Source organism: Corapipo altera, unplaced genomic scaffold (assembly GCF_003945725.1).
Source record: "Corapipo altera isolate COAL_440 unplaced genomic scaffold, ASM394572v1 61045, whole genome shotgun sequence".
NCBI lineage: Eukaryota > Metazoa > Chordata > Aves > Passeriformes > Pipridae > Corapipo > Corapipo altera.
This window is the reverse complement of record NW_020884975.1, coordinates 1,551,857-1,568,246: the sequence shown is the minus strand read 5'-3', so window position 1 is coordinate 1,568,246 and position 16,390 is coordinate 1,551,857. Positions and strand designations below refer to the sequence as shown.

The 16,390-nt window shown below is 46.5% G+C and overlaps 2 protein-coding genes across 7 annotated transcripts in view; both read right to left on the bottom strand.

Moving 5' to 3' along the window:
• The window catches only part of RUSC2 (RUN and SH3 domain containing 2), a 61,635-nt gene extending 49,407 nt beyond the window's left edge, over positions 1-12,228 (bottom strand). The window contains exons 1-2 of one of the 2 annotated variants that reach the window (XM_027665343.1): positions 12,219-12,228; positions 8,299-11,013 (exon numbers count right to left, since the gene is read on the bottom strand). The gene's annotated coding sequence lies outside the window, so the exon portion shown is untranslated. Of the gene's footprint in view, positions 1-897; positions 1,266-8,298; positions 11,014-12,218 lie in introns of those variants that run through there. The other variant, XM_027665342.1, reaches the window with a different exon arrangement.
• Positions 11,068-16,390, bottom strand: part of LOC113957683 (phospholipid-transporting ATPase FetA-like) — a 93,379-nt gene continuing 88,056 nt past the window's right edge. For all 5 annotated transcript variants that reach the window (XM_027665348.1, XM_027665352.1, XM_027665349.1 and 2 more), the window contains 3 exons: positions 15,248-15,386; positions 13,239-13,369; positions 11,068-11,306 (listed from right to left, as the gene is read on the bottom strand). In XM_027665348.1, the coding sequence (XP_027521149.1) occupies positions 11,085-11,306; positions 13,239-13,369; positions 15,248-15,386 (492 nt within the window). In that variant the 3' untranslated portion in view covers positions 11,068-11,084. The remainder of the gene's footprint in view (positions 11,307-13,238; positions 13,370-15,247; positions 15,387-16,390) is intronic.

Here is a 16,390-nt window from a genome sequence, read left to right as displayed (position 1 = left end):
GGTTCCCCTCAGGAAGCCTGGGAAGAAGTGACCAGGAGCAAGGGGAGATCCCCCCAGTTCCACACTCTTCAGCAGCTCCTACAGCTCCATACGCAGCATTTTGCATAGCAGAAATGCAAACCTGTCTGATTTTCCATCCTGCGCCCCAACTGGGACAGCTCCAGCCCCACCTGGGATAGCCCCAGCCTCACACTTTCTCTGCTGCAAATGCCACAGCAGCCCACCACACCAGGGAGAAAGGCTGACTGGAGCTTTGCTCCATCCCTCTGTCAGATCAGCTCATGGTGCAGGAGCCCACTCCCGTTGTCCAGGTCCTCTCCCCACATTCATGGGCCCCACATGTTTGAGACTTACCCTCTCTCCCGATTTCAGTGTCTTTGGTACCTACTGCTAGGATTCTTTTCCCCTGCCATTTCAGGGTAATTTACAAGCTGTACTGCAGTTGGATTTACACCAAATCTGAAAGATGGGGGATAGGAACTAGGTCAGCAAAGCAGCAAAGTGTCAAAGGGTTTGGAGGCTTTGCCTCTGCTGCACTACAACTGGAACCAGCATCAGAGAGGGTTTGTAGATTTTAATCAGTGCCCATCAAACAAGGCTTGAAAGACCTTAGGGGGAGGCTAAAAAGGAGCTGTTTCAGGACATTTCATACCACAGCAGGCACTGCCTCTAAGCCCTGTGTCAGACAGGCATATAGCTCACACAGGTGACCTCTGGGTGAAACCACTGACAAAGAACAGGGAGTTCATGTGGTTCTGAAGCAAGTGTGGTCTGTTCTGTCAGCATGGGGGAACCTCCAGCTCAGATGTGTAAACCTCAAGCAGGCCACTTCCCTACTCAGTGCCTCAGTTCCACCCCCCCCTGCATCCCCTGCAAAACAAGGGCCATAACACTTACCAAGCTGCTGCATATGTTGCAAAGTTAACTTCGTCATGGGGTGCTGGCAGCCCATAAACAGGAACAAGCATTCTGCAGGTCTCTGTTACCACCCATAAAGTGGAGACTCCTTGTGGTTTTCCTCGACACACAAACTACTGCTCCCAGCTTTCTTCACCCTCACCACAGCAGATATGCTGCAAAGACAGGGATCTCCACTACCCCCAAAAGCAGGTAGTCCCTCTACCAGCTGTGCCCAGGCCATCTGCCAGGCAGGAATGTGGCGCACCAGCCCGGCCTCAGCCGAGCTGTCAAAGCAGCGGAAGGGCTGAGGCTGCACTGCTCTGGAATTCCAGAAACGCACAAACACCCGTCAGCCTGCACCAGGAATGACTCCTCCCTGCCCCGGACCAGGCTGAATCACTGGAAATACCAAAACAACGATGAGGTCACGTTCCCAGAGCAAGGAATTGTAGCCAGATATAGATGCGTGGAGAAGTGGGCTAAAAATGGACGCGGTGTAGGGGCTGGGGGCTCTGGCAGACAGGCACCATGGGCATTTGTCTCGTTTAAAAACAGCCTGACGCTGCCAAGAGACATTTTTCTTCTCTGCAGGGAGAGGGGAATGGGGTTTTAAACCCTTCATCCATTCCATTGAAAGAGGCACAAACATTCTAATGCTTCTGAGTGTGTAGTTTTGGGTTCAAGGAACAAGGAAGAAGTAAAATTATGATTCTAAGTCTAGTGTTCCCAAAATTTCACTATAATACCACATTCAGGCTTAAGCAGTGAAGAATCCCCATGAGGCAAGCTGAATGGCAGACAAAAATCATATGCCCATTACTGCTTTTTGCTTTTGCTATAACCTCAGCCAGTTTCCACAAAAGAAAATTCAAAGAACCCAGAAGCATTGATTCGGTGAGTTTTCAAAAGGATTAGCAGCAAATAACAGTGGGTCCTACTTCTGCTCCTAAAATGAGTATCGAAGACATTCCATTATGAGCAAACAAGACTCTTCAAAGCTGTGCAGTTCCAGACTTTCACAGTTCTCAGTGCAGGGAGACTGGAGACATTTTGCTATTTAGGCTGTGAAGGAAATTGCAACAGAGGACTTGGAAAGGATAAAGGAATTCACAATAGAATTTGCAATAGCCTGCTCTTTCCCCTTTCCGTAGGACGAGACATTTCGATGGATAACACCACCACCCACAGTGATGAATAAGAGGCTCTAAGAGTCCAGATTTTGTTCCATCAGGACATAAATCATATCCTAATCAGAATTCAAGGGGAAACAAAGACAGATTGGACAGCTAACGCCAGGCATCTCGCCTGCCTAGCAGAGCAGTAATCATTGGACTGGCACACCCTGTGAGCCAGTGGGCAACGTCTACACCAGTCCCCTTCTCCTGACAGTCCTCCCAGATTTGCTAATAAAAGTGATAAGAAAATCTGCAGTGACCTGTGTGTAACTCCCACAGGAGAGCCATCAGACCAGAAGTGCTCAAAACCAAACCAGTTCATTTTCACCCCACTGATTCAGCACATTCTGGTAACCAGAACCACCTTATTGGGTTACTCCAAGAATTCTTCTGATCTACTGCCCTATCCCCAACATTTTGGCATTGGCATATACAAATCACAGAGTATGGAGTGATTTCTCCTAAAAACGCATTCTTCCAGCCTGCAACAATCAGGAATTTCTGGAGCTGGAGGTCGCACACTGACCATCACATTTCACAGACACTGAAACACATCTCTGCCATTGAGGTGTCTGGTTCCTTTTGGAATCTGTGTGTATTTTCAGTCTTCATGCCATCTCATAGCAACATGTTCTACAAATCAACTGTGTTGAAACAGGACTTCCTTAACCTCCAGTCTAATAAATAATTTTGCTGGATGTGCTTCCTCTGTGCTGTGAGAAATAGCAAAGTTTATTAAGGTCATTCCTTATTCAACTTCTCCCTGCTGAACACTACATTATAGGCCTTTACTCTTTGTCACTGTCACCTACTTTTTCTTGTTTAATCTCTCTTCCCACAGAAGCTTAATCATCCCCATTCCACTTTTCTCTATCATGTCTAGGTCTATGTCACTCTTTTTTTTTTAGACAGAGTGACCATCTGGTATGTGGAACTCAAGGCACAATATGACTGAATACCTATTCAGGCACAACATGACTGAATACCTATTATACAAGAATACAGATCAGCATTTTTTGTTTTCAGCGTGAGTTCTACCTTTTTTGGCTACAGCTGAGCATTGAGCTGATATGCTCAGATAATAATCCAGAGTGACTCCAAAGGGCTTGTTGTGGGTAGTGAGAAACTGTTCACAAATCACTGTTATATGCGGCATTTTATCAGCATGAAATCTCATTTTCTGTTGTATCATGCTAAAGTTCTGCAAGATACACCTGTAATTCTTCAGGCAGTTTTCAAACCAACTACCCTGACTACCTCAGAATCATCAGAAAAATTACAGTCTTCACTACATCTTCCAAACCATAGCTAGGTGTGTTTCATAGCATGTGTTTCATAGCATGTATTTCATAGCATGTGTTTCATAGCATGTGTTTCATAGCATGTGTTTCACAGGGATCCTTGCAGGATCAGGCACTGCAGGTACCTGATGCCCTGTAAAGCACAGCATTTAACAAGGCGTGCTCCAAGCACACTGACCAGGAATGCTCTGTTTGAGTGGATATCCCACGGCGGACTGTGGAGCTCTAATGCTCGTGATGTGCAGCTGAACTCGTGCTGACACATGCCATGCACAGGCAGACATACTCCAAAGCTTAGCCAGGGCCAGTCTCAGTGCAGTGTATATGGCAGCACAACCATAACAGCAGCAGGATGGCCACACTCCACATCCTGTTCCTGGGATGAGATTTGCAGCACACCAAATCTGCACTCACGGATGTGTGTCTGAACCAGTGTCTTGCCCTGGCATTCAAGGAGGATCCTGGTGCAGTTTGAACCAGCCATTGTGAAATCAGCTAACTTGAACTTCCTCTTGTGAAGGCAGCCAAGAGCAGTTTTGGATGTCCCCTGGATGTGTTCAAGAACAGGCTGGATGGGGCCCTGAGCAACTTGATCTAATGGGTGGCATTCCTGCCCAACCATGGAGGGGTTGAAACTAGATAATCTTTTAGGTCCTTTCCAACCCAAACCATTCTATGGTTCCTGGTGACCAGGAACCTGTTAAGAAAATAAAGCTTTAATTGTAAATATGATTCAGTGCCATCATCATTCTGCCAAGGATTCTTAAAAGAGCCTGTCATTGTTGAGTGACAGTCCCATCCACGGCTCCATGGAGGACTCAGCTGGAAGTGCAGAGTCCAGGGCAATGCTGAAGGACTACAAAGATGCTCAGCAAACACCAACTCCCAGGCACAATGGAAGTGAATTGTGGAAACCATGATTCCCAGTCCAGGCAAGCACACAAAAGAATGATGAGGAGGAGAAACTGTTGGCTTCAGATGAGCAGAAGGTATCAGTATCAAAACCTTAATCCAGTATGAAAACCTTATGTTCCAGAATCAGAGGGACAGATACCTAGAGCCAATAAACCTCTGAAAAACCTGATATGTGTCCAGGTCTTGGTGAAGAACTTAACTGGGAATTAAGTGTTCCGTGGAATGCAGATTACATAAATCCAGAGAGAACTGGGGTAGCCAGCCCCCCTGAATATCTGGAAGGGACACAACAAGCAGAAAACCTCCTCACAACCAAGTTTAACCTGAAGCACTCCAAGCTGAGCTGGCAAATCAGAAGGATCTAATGCCTGGCCCAGCTTCAGCAGAGCTTTCCACAGGAAAGAGCATCAGGCACCTACAATTACATACAGTATCTTCATTTCATATATTCCCAGTTCAAAAGCCAGGGATGGAGTGGGGAAGGGTGAAGGAACACTTCATCTATCCCTCACCTGTTTCATGCAAAATATTGCCCACAACCCCAGAAGGAAGACAGATATGAGGTTTTAGTGAACCATAGCCCTTATGTAATATCCTGGTCTGGGATATTACATCTTCCGGCTGACTTTAAAAAAAAGAAAATATATATTCCTGTGTATCACCCAATGACACTGCCCAGTCAATAGCTCTACAGACCCACCCAAAAGGCAAAACAACCAAGCCACTGACTAGAGAAAACTGAGGATACCAGGCATCCTGCACAGGAAAATGTGTCAGACAGCATCTGCTGTCACAGCAAAAACTGAACCAGAAGCAGAACTGCGGGCAGAATACTGTGCAGCCATAAACCAGGCTTGCATCTTCTGAATATTCTATGAATCCTTATCCACAGCCTGAAGGTTTCTGAGGGACAACTGCCAGGAGGTAAGGAAGCCTCTGAAGCAGCTGCTCTCTAGGTGTTGCTGTCTAAGCCCAAAGGATGCAAACCCACTGCTGCCAGCAAAAGGTCACCAGACTGGAACCTTGCCCAGCAGCTTCTATGAAGCACACAAACTAGCAGACTTTCAGACTGCAATTTTTCAACATGAGAGTACAAATTAGTTTTCTAAATACAGACCTGTACTCTTCATGGAATGAATGGCCTGGATGCCCGCAGGGCTGATGGAGGTAGCACTTGATGACACAAAAGACTTCAGTTTAAAATCCAGGGCAGCTACTGACTCCCTGAGTCACCCTGGTGTGCATACTTCAGGCCCTGGCTCCCTGGTGAACAAGGAGATGCTGAACCTCCCTGCCTCTCAGGGGAGGAAGAATGCAATAAAGCTTAAAAGATCTCAGGATCTCTGCCATAAATCCCAAAATTAGGGGAGGCAAGCGGGGTTGTTCATTACATAAAAAAGCCAGGCACTTCTTTTAAGTGCCTAATTCGGATGTGGAAGCAGGATGCAGCCAGTAACAAAAACATTGGCCTTCCCTGGAGACACAGCCCTCAGATCAGACGGCGCTGTGTTTGTGGGCTGATGCGTGGGGATAGCACCTACAGGTCTGCCCCGGCTTTGCTCTCAGGTCTGGGAACAGCAGTGCACACAACCAGCTCGGCAGCACAGCCCTCACCAGGGCACACACAGCTCCCCCAAAGCCAGGCGCGATGCTTCCAGAGAATTTACAGAAAGCCAGCAGTTGGATCATATGTTTTCCTAATTCAGAGGAAGCCTGGCCCAGCTCTTGCATCCCACAACATCTCCTGGTGTCGGGGAGGGGGGTGGTTTGGAAAAGGCCAGATCCATTTATAGCTGAAAAGTCTGGCAGAGGGCTCGGCTCCGTGTGGAAAAGCAGGAGCTGACAGCTCAGTACAGCCAGCTCCACCCAGCTGGAGAGGCAGGCTGGAGAAAGAGACAGGGGGTACGGAAACCGCTTCCCTTCAAGCTGCGAGGAAGAGGAGAGAGAGAGAGGTGGTTTCTCGACATTGCCAGGAAGAGAAAAAACACTCTCTGCCTTCTAAGTGAATTACAAAAAGTAGGGCTGCAGAAGACTAGCTCTGGAAAACCCAAGGAGTAGCTGAGCTGCAGATATGGCCAGAAGCACTTCAGAGGTCAAGCTCAGGCTGAGGGGCTCTGTGCCCTTCTGCTGAGCCTTCCATCACATGAGCCCTGCAGCAGCACAGACCCCTATCACAGGGACAGGGACAGAGACGTCTGGGAGCTGAGGCTGGGAACTCAGCCCCCCCCCCCCCCCGACTTATTACCAGGACAAATGACAGCTCCTCATTCCAGCATAGTTACATCAACCAACACATAAGCAGATGCAGCAAAAAGCCCCTGCCAGCCCTCATGGAAAAAGCTTGCCCCTGAGGACAAGGCACCAGTTTAAAGCATCAACATGCGCAGACTTATGCTGTGATGATTTCAGCTCCACCCCATGTTGTCAGGCATGAGACAGTGAGAGAGGAGAGGTATTTACATAGCTAACCCAATTTAGCTAACAATTGTGCATATTCACAATAAAATGAGGAAAAATAACCACTGGAGCTGTGTTGGGGATCACTGAGATGATGATGCCATAAGAAAAGCAAATGCAGCCTAGACAATTCAGTGAAATACCAGAGCTATTGTACAGGCATGATAACAAAGCATCACGCAAAAAAAAAAAAATCTGGTCAGCCGCATTGAAAAATTATAAACTCAAACAAACAGGTGCAGAAAGGCCCTGAGAGAAACAGAAAACCTATCAAACAAGAAGAAACTTAAGAACCTGGCTTGTTTAGCCTAGCCAAATGTAGGCAGAGAGAGGATAGGATTGCTGTCTAAATATATCACTGGAGACAAACAAAACTGCTGAAGCAAAAGGATAATGCTGGCACGACAACAAGAGAATAAATGCACTGTGAACACATTTAGGTTGAAAATTAGAGGGGGAGAAAAATCAACCATCAGAACAGGAAGCTTTCCAGCTGGAATAGCTGGGTTTAGGATGAAGTTTATCAGTGGTCTGATGGGGTTACAGGATACAGTGCTTATGCCCACAGATATCTTTATGCTCCTATTTTTGTTCCAGCTAGTAATTAGCATGAGGCACTAGTGAGATGTCTCCTTTCATCCAGAAGACCTTGCTGAGGATCACTCCACTTGGAGAACCTAGGGCAAGGAATGCAGTGCTCCTCTGCCCTCCCATTTCCTAAGAGCTGCTCATGCATAATGACTTCCAGGCTACAGGTCAGTGGGAAAGAGTTGTATGGATGCACACCGATTCAGGGAGAGCTACCAGGCAGCATAGAAAGAATCCAGGTATTGTAGTTAGCAATGGAAAACACCCTTGAGGTGTCTCTGCCTGAAAGCATCTGATGCCCCACAGTATTAGGGGCAGAGGTTGCTCTGTGTCATCCTGTGGATTCAGGGGAGAGAGAAGATGTTCTCAGCTCTCCTCAGATACAGCGTAATCATATTATCACCAGTTATCAAAGAATCACAGAATGGTTTGGGTTGGAAGGAACCTTAGAGATCATCTTGTTCCAAACCCCCTGCCAAGGGCGGGGACACCTTCCACTACCCCAGGTTGCTCAGAGCTCCATCCAGCCTGGCCTTGAACATTTCCAGGGATGGGGCATCCACAGCTTCTCTGGGCGACCTATTCCAGAGTCCCACCACCATCAAAACATAATCATTCTCGATCCCTAAACTGCAGCCCAGCAGAGTGGTAAGTACAGGCACAACAGCAGACCAGTGTTCAAACTATAAATATTTATATGATGGAATAATGAGAATAAAAAGGTAGAGGGTGAAAACAAAACCCAAACCCTATTTCAGGAATTAATTTTTTTGACCTATCATAAAAATGAGGGCTTCATAAAAACCTATAGATTATTGGTTTTATACATCGCACGGAGATGATGACACAAGGTTTCACCTTCTCCTGGGGACCAAGCAGAGCACCGCGCACATGAGAAATACAGACCACCCCTCGTCCACGGACAAGCCCCCATCCCCCGCCCCCGCCCCGCCGTCCCTTACCGATCGCCCGCATCGCTCCGCTGTTTACAGCCGGTTGACGGGGCGGGCTCTCGACGCTGCCCGCCCCCACTGTGTCCTCCGCCTAAGGATGTCTGACGTTTCCTTTAAGTTTCCTCTTAAAACATCCCAGCTAGGATGGAAAATTTTGGGAATTTGACCGTTTCCCGCATCAGGATACCGGATGAAAAAAGCATTGTCGTCTCAGATCCGTCGTCCCACAGACCGTCCTCCCGCTTTAGGAAGTCCAAGAGTTAACATGCACTTCTGGTTATAAACTGTTCAGATCAATTAACAGAGTGCCATGGAATCTATCATCCCAATATTCTCTTTTTATTTAAAAAAAACAAAACCAAAAACAATTATATTACAAAATCAGGAGTGATGCAGAACAGACATCACTGCCAGCTGATGTGTTTCAAATGCTGATTGTGTCAAAATACAGAAATAATTGTGTCTGGTGCAAGCTCACCAACAGCTTTATTATCCCCTGCATGTCGTATCCAACATTTTCAAATCCCCTTTTAGCCAGGAGGTGAGTGCTTTGCACGTAAACCATGTGAGAAGAGAGGCACAGTGTCAGAGTTTCCTTGCTCTGTCTACACAAGGTCTGCCTCTGCTGCTCTGCAATATATTCTGCTGCATCACATGCTAGGAACAGCTTTGATAAAACTCTCAGACCACAGACCAGTCTGGGTATCATGGGGATGTCTGTTTATCTGCACAAATTCTCCTTTTTCCTCTAACCCTAGGGAGGCTGACTGTGAAAGACATAATCCTCATCAGAAAGCTGTGATTGTCTCTGCAAAGTGAATGGTAAATCAGAGGGAGGCGACAAGCACTCACTATCACAGCGGTTTCCTCAGACAGAGTGCAGACTCTCACTTTACTTAGGTGTTTCCTTGCAGGGGAGATCACCAGATTAGAATTTGCTCCCTCCCTAGCAAGCAGCTCCTGGACACTGAAGCCTAGATCCAGTCTCAGCTCCAGTTTTGCACTGGCCATGCTGAAATTTAATACCACAGTTTGCAACAAGCCTTCCCGAGCAGCAGGTGCAACAGACTGGGGCTTTTTCTGTGCTCAGTTAAACCCAGGGAGATGAAACCTTCTATTAGAGTTTAAACAATCTGCTGAAACTGTGATCACAGGCAGCAAGGTGTTCCATGCAGACCAGATGAAACGGGGGCATTAGCTGGCCTGTTGCCATCATAGGTTGCCACCACTGACAGCTCAGAAGCTCATGGCAGAGAGCTCCCCATAAATATCAGAGGATTCCTGCACAAAAAAAACCCAAAAAACAAACAATTCAAAACAAGAAAGGAGTCTAAAATTGTATGAAGGAGCTGAAAAAAAAATCCCAACCCACAAGTTGCTTAGTCCTCTGCACAAAAAAAAGCTGCATTTAGACAGCTCAGCAGTGCTGGCAGGACAAACTCTCACACTGCCACGCTGGCCTTCCACCCAGTAACCTTGCTGATCATGGAGCTGGTGAAACAAAACAGTGAGCAAATCCCACTCCCTCAAGATCACCATGACTCTGGCTGTGTCTGTGCATTTTAGGTCCCTCTGCTGGTAGTCAGACTGGTAGGCTTTTCAGCTCTCTGCCACCCATGTTTGACAGACAACCCAGCCCCAAATAAAATGTGAGCCAGCACAGAGCAGAGAAACACTGCAGCAGCTCTTAAGGCCTCACTAAGTTCCTCTGAATCTTGACCAAACCGCTCATCATGGAGGGTGAGGGAGCCACCAGGGAACTTCATCCCTTACACTGAAACACAGCACCAGTGGAGTAAAGGCTATTTCAGGTGCTAGCCATGAAACAGCATTTCTGCTTTCAATACTGCTTGTGTAATCACCATCAAGCCAGATGCATGTGCATCTCAGTCTGTTATGGTGGCGGAGACACCTGGAGCTGGCAGCTCAGCTGAGCCCTAACCATGGCATGGGCTTCTCAGGGCCAGATTTTATTACTTGGTCCATATGGGAGTCTGGGCATCTTCTGCTCTTTTATTTTAAGTTTAAATTAAGTGGCTGGTGCCCAGTTACAAAACTTGAGAGGGCTCTGAGGACAATGATCTTTTACAGGAACAGATTTGCAATGCAGATAAAACAGCGCAGGCTGACGAGTGTCAACTCCTTGTCCCTTGACCAAGTAAGGGTTTGTCTGAGCTTGCAGCAGTTCCTGATCACAGATGTGGGATGAGGGTGCTCTTTGGGCACTGGCCATCTCCTGAGAAAGTGGATTACAGTCAAAAGGCTACAAGATTACACATATTACAAAGATTGTGGATTTGGGGGTTGTGTGACTGGACCTAAGGCACACCTGGGGTCGATACTGTCACCCCAGTAATATGGTCCAGAGTGGATTCATGACGAGAAACAAAGGCACAAGAATGAGAAAGGCATTGCCAATTCAGCCTTTCCCTCAGACTGGACTTCTCTTTCCTCTGAGGTATGTAGTTAAAGGGAGGGAAAAAATAGCGTTATGAGCAATCTTGGGGAGTGGATATGCCTCCTGCAGCACATTCTCTCTTGTTCCATGGAGGCCTTCTGGGACACCATACAACTCCATGCTCCAATTCACCCTGCCCACCTTCCCCAGCAGCAGCATACATCTTTGGAAAAGAAGCTGGAATCAGAAGATACATATGGGTGACAGGAAAGGCCCAAGTCCTTGATTTCGTAGCCTGGAAGGCAGAACTCTGGGCAGCCACAGCCCTTTACTTTGGTTTGCTTTCCTATTTTTTTTTTTTGGGGGGGGGAGTATTGTCCTTTTCTTTTTTTTTCTTTTACAATCCTTTGTGTTTATATTTGTCACTGTTTGGTGAAAATGTTCCTGTTGTGGCGAAAGGTGATTTTGGCCGCATGTTTCTGCCAGACATAATGAGTGCTCCAAAGCCGTGCTGATGAGAGAAGGCATAGCCAGAGCGGCGGGTGCTGGTCCGACGCAGCCGTCTCTTGGGTGAGGGTGGAGGGGGTCGCTTTTTGGCTTCTTTGATCTTGAGCAGGACCTGAAATGAGAAAATAAGGTGGAAAAAGTGCAAAGTGCATCATTATTCACAAGCACGGTAGAAGAGAAGCAGAGAAAGGGAAACAAAAGCAGCGATACAAGGCCAGAAATGACTGACAAAAGGGGGCGATGGCAGGAGGGGAGGCAGAACGTCGACTGAACTGGCAGCACAGGGCGGCAGCCTGGTAAAGGAAAAAGCAATCTTATTCTAAAAGGCATTAATGGGAGTGTCATCCGTAAGTCATGGGAGGGAATGATTTCCGTGTATTGTTCTTTGCAGCTCTGTAATGCCCCAGTTGGGGTATTACTGCAGCTCTTCAAGGCACTCAAATCACCCAAAATGTGAAGGTCATCTTGACCATAGTCAAAAGTCCATAAAACAAATGAGGAAACATTTAAGAATTGGCGTATTTAATATGGAAAACAGACTACTAAAGGGGATTTCTGATATGTAAAAGCTTTTTGTGATGAGAATGATTATCGTCATAGAATTACAGAATCATGAAGTGTTTTAGGTTGGAAGGGACCTTGAGGACCGTATAATTCCAATCCCCCTGCCACTAGACCAAGTTGATCAACACGCCATGCAGCCTAGCCTTGAACACGTACTGGGATTGATAGATTCTTGTACTCCTTGCCAGAAGGGAAATAAATATTGCACTTTATTTGCAGGTCGTGGGCTTTCTGCTCTCAAGTGGCCACTGAGTTAATCTGTGGTTAAGCACCTTTTCAGAAAGAGGTTGTCTAATGCAGGAGGCTGGTATTGAGTGCCTGTGGCTCAGCAGAATCCCCAGCTGCTGGACTCCTGTGCTTCTTGCTTGGCCCAACGGCAGCGATAGGTACTTGGCCCCTCTAAACATTGGGCCTCTTTACTGCCAGCTGGGCAAGTCCACACAGCAGGAAACCCAAATACTCCTCTCCTGTGACCATTCACTTCCAGAGGAGGCAGAAAAGTAATATTGTGCTAGAGAGAAAGAGATGCCCGACCCCAGCACTGAAGCTGGGATTCTGGGTGACAGCTGTTTGACTTCTACTCAACTGAGGTGTAAACTCAGCCTGTTTTTACACCCCTGAACTGCCTCTGTGTCCCAAGGACCTCCCTACCTAGAACTCTTCTCTAGCACCCACCTACCCTCTCTGCAAGGGCTGAGAATTCCCCTAACTCCTTCTAAAGTCCTGGAGAACCTGAGGAGCTCCATAGACATCCCGAGGATGACTAGGCACGGCAGTCAACTGTGGTGCATGCCCTTGGTAGCTGTGCTCTGCACTGGTTCCTGGCAGCTCGGTGCAGGGAGATAAAAGAAGCACGAGGTGGCAGTAGCACTCAGCAGATGCTCCTGTTTGGAAGCGAGCCTGAGGAGCTCTGTGAATGCTGCTGTTCTTGGCTGCAGTGGGCTATGAGCTCTCTGCCCACTCTATCACTCCCAGCCTCTCCTTGCCCCTACTGCCCTCATCTTCATATTCCCGGGGATGGGAAGGCATCTGGTTTCAGAGGGGGCATGTAAGCATTGGCTACAAAAGAAGTAAATTCTGAAATCAAAAAAATCCCCACAAACATGTCTACCCAGGTGGAGGGTGGAAGGCTGTGGTCTGCCAGGCTAAAAACTGCACAGCAGCAGTGCAGGAGAAACACACCACTCCTTTGCCACTGAGCCACAGTGCTTAAACCCTGCACCTAAAAATAGTGCAGCTTTCCTGCTTCAGAGCATTCTAATCCACATCTAAATAATCTCAGCCTTGGTCCCAGCTGCAGATGGTTTGAACTGTGCCAAAACCCAAATTCAATCCTCCTTCTCAGGGGAGTAGGGGACAGACGGACAGTGGCACTTGCACAGGCAGGGATGCACACTCCAAGCGATGCCAAGCCCATGGCTCCATGGTAAACCTAGGCCATAGTAAGCAGGATTTCTGGTTTAATAAGGTATCTCCTTACTTTATCACTGGGTGTTGGCTTTAACTGAGTCTTCAGGAATCGAAAGCCAACCACAGGCAGCACACAGAGGGTGATGCTGAGGAAGATTGCTAGCCACACATTCGGTTGGCTGAGGGTGTTTCGAGCCGTACCTGAAAAACAAAAGCATGATTAAAACAGTAAAAGCAGCACCTCTTGTTCACCTGAACCTTTTGCTCTCTGATTTCAAAGAACTTGACAAACAGACCAAAATGTATGGCAGACACCATCTCCCACAGTGAAATTCACTGGCTGTAGAGAGGACAGCAATGCCAGTATAACGAGCAAAGAAAAATGAAATATCCAGACACAATTGCAGCAACAACCCAGGGATACAATGATGTCAGAGTAATCTCTTTTAGAAAGAGTCAAATCACTGCAAAGGATTCATATAAATGTTCAGGAGACCTTCATCAGAAGTCCAGCCCTCCTACCTTTTGCCAGGACTCTAGTGCAAAAGGAGGAATCCTACTTTCTTATTTTCCAGTACCATTTCCTGAAGCATATGGAATACTACTCTGACTGCACAGCAGACAGGGGGAATCACAGCCCTTTATGAGAGAAGCATGTGTTGCTCTGGGTATCTGCACAGACAGTGTAGCCTAATGGGTATATTGGCAGAACTACTGCCATGTACTGGTGTGTCACTGACACCTTCTTTGAAACCAAAGTGCTCGGTTCTGGCTTCTCCAAAATTGAATGAATATAAGATAGAACAAACAGTCTGCAAAACTCTCAATACAGGGCTTAATGATGCTGTTGTTGGCAGTAAAGTTGCTGAATGTTTTCTTTCCAGTTGGCCAAATTCTGCTGTAATACAAGTCCACTGAAATTAAAGTAAACAAGTTGTCTCAGTCCAGGCTAGAAACACTTTCCTTAAAAATGACCTTATTGTCTCACAGCACTATGGCTAGTTTAACAACACAGTAATGAGAGGGAAGCAGATAGTGATATCCCTGGCAAGTGAGTTAGAATCACCATGGAATCATCAAGGTTGGAAGTGATCTTCAAGATCATCCCATCCAACCATTCACCTGTTTTTGGAAAACAAACAGGCACGCTGTCTTCTCTCACTCCGCATTTTTAACAGTAAAAGTCATCTCACAGTGGATGTGATCACCTGCTTGAAAAATATGTTGCAATAACCTGCATCTCAGGTAGTTCTAAATTGGCTTAAAAGGCCCTTGCTATTGCAGCGAAGGTAGGCAGAACAAGTTTTACTGAAGAAGTCATCAAAAAATAAAGGCATTGATCAATTAAAAAATCAGAGACTTGGAACACAAAGTTTGGGGATTTCAGAAGTAGAGGCTCATAACAATGTTGTATCAATACTGGCTATGGATGCGCAGAGCTATTTAAAACATCCAAATTCACTAATCTTACATGTTTCTCCTGGTCAGAGTCTCAGGAGGTAGATTCATTTTTATGTTAGCCATCATTTTTTGCATGTGCTCAGAAATCTGTTATGTAGAGTAACTACAAAGACCTGGTCATCACTGGAGTGTTTTTGGTTTTGTTGTTGTTGGGAATTTGCCATTTAACCTGGCAGAAGGCTCACCTTAATCACATGGCATTTTTCTCATGTCTAACTGGATGTTGTACTTCTATGCTTTCCTATGCCAAAATGTTAACTTATTTACAAGGAAGACACATCCTTCTGCCAATAAAATGCTTCTAGATATCTGTAAGAATTGGACACCTGCAGAAGAGCAGCATAAAATGTTCCAGCCAGCTCCATAGGTTTATTTAAAGGACCATTCCTGTTACTGCATGGGAATGCCCATTCTTACACAAGGAAGTGAACATGGCACACATTCACCTGGATGGACCGGATTCCAAATAAGTATTCCCAACCATGCTCAGAAATATCCTAGCATTTCTTGTAGAAAGGGCAGTCAATATATTCTGAAATATACTTAGAAATACTCAGCAGATTTAAGCCCTGCAGTATGTCCATTTTGAGTGCAATCCAGATTTGTCCCAGGGCTTACCAACGAAGGGAAAGGAGGCTGTGAAGATCAGATACATGCCATCACTATACATGGTGAAGGTGATAGCAAAATAAACAGAAAGGCTTCCCCAGATGAAGAACTGGTTCACAACCGTCCAGTAAGAGGTGTCCAAGCCAATCTGAAAGAAGGGAAAAATATACAGCCATTGTCAGTGCCTTCATTATTTAGCAGATCTGTACTGAACACAGCTAGTCCTATATTTTGTACATCTCCCCCTAAGACTGCTATTCATTCAAGTCTCAAGAACTAACAAGTCACAAATCACAGGATGCTGGGAAACCATTCAAGGCAAGCATTACTACATTTATCCTCTTCTCAAGCATTCATCAGTGGACAGTACTGGAGACAGGATGTCAAGATACCTTAAAGACCATCTAATTTCAACCCCTGGGGCTTGGGGTTGAAATGGACAGGGGCACTTTGCACTAGACCAAATTGCTCCAAGCCCCATCCAAACTGGCCTTAAACACTCCAGCTTCTCCAGGCAACCTGTCCCAGTGCCTCACAGTAAAGAATTTCTTCCTAATATCCAATCTAAGCCTACTTTCTTTCATTGTAAAACCAATACCTGTTGTCCTATCACCACATGCCCTCAGAAAAAGTCCCTCTCCAGCTTTCTTGTGGGCCCCCTTTAAGTATTGGAAGGCCACAATGAGATCTCCTTGGAGCTTTTTCTTCTCAAGACTGAACAACCCCAGCACTCTCAGCCTGTCTTTACAGAGAGGTGCTCCAGCCCTCTGATCATGGCCCTGCTCTGGACTTGCTCCAACAGGTTCACCACCTCCTTATGCTGGGGGCCCCAGTGCTGGACACAGCAAGTTAAAATAAGCCCTGCTTATTCCCCACCCCTAAGCTGTGATCTGGCATTGGATGTTAAGCAAAGAAGTCTACAAGACCTCAGACAGCAGAAACCATTATCTAGGGAAACATGATTGACTAGTTTTCTTTTAAGAAATCTCTCTCATTCTGATAGTATCATCTGAGTTTTCTACCCCCCAGGTCTTAGCTATTTCTTCCGACGAGTGCAGGCCTAGCATCTGGCGTCATGCATGGCCCAGGCTCCACAGACAGCTCCATAATGGAGAACCTACAAATAACTGATAGCAGACAGTCAGTCCTGTG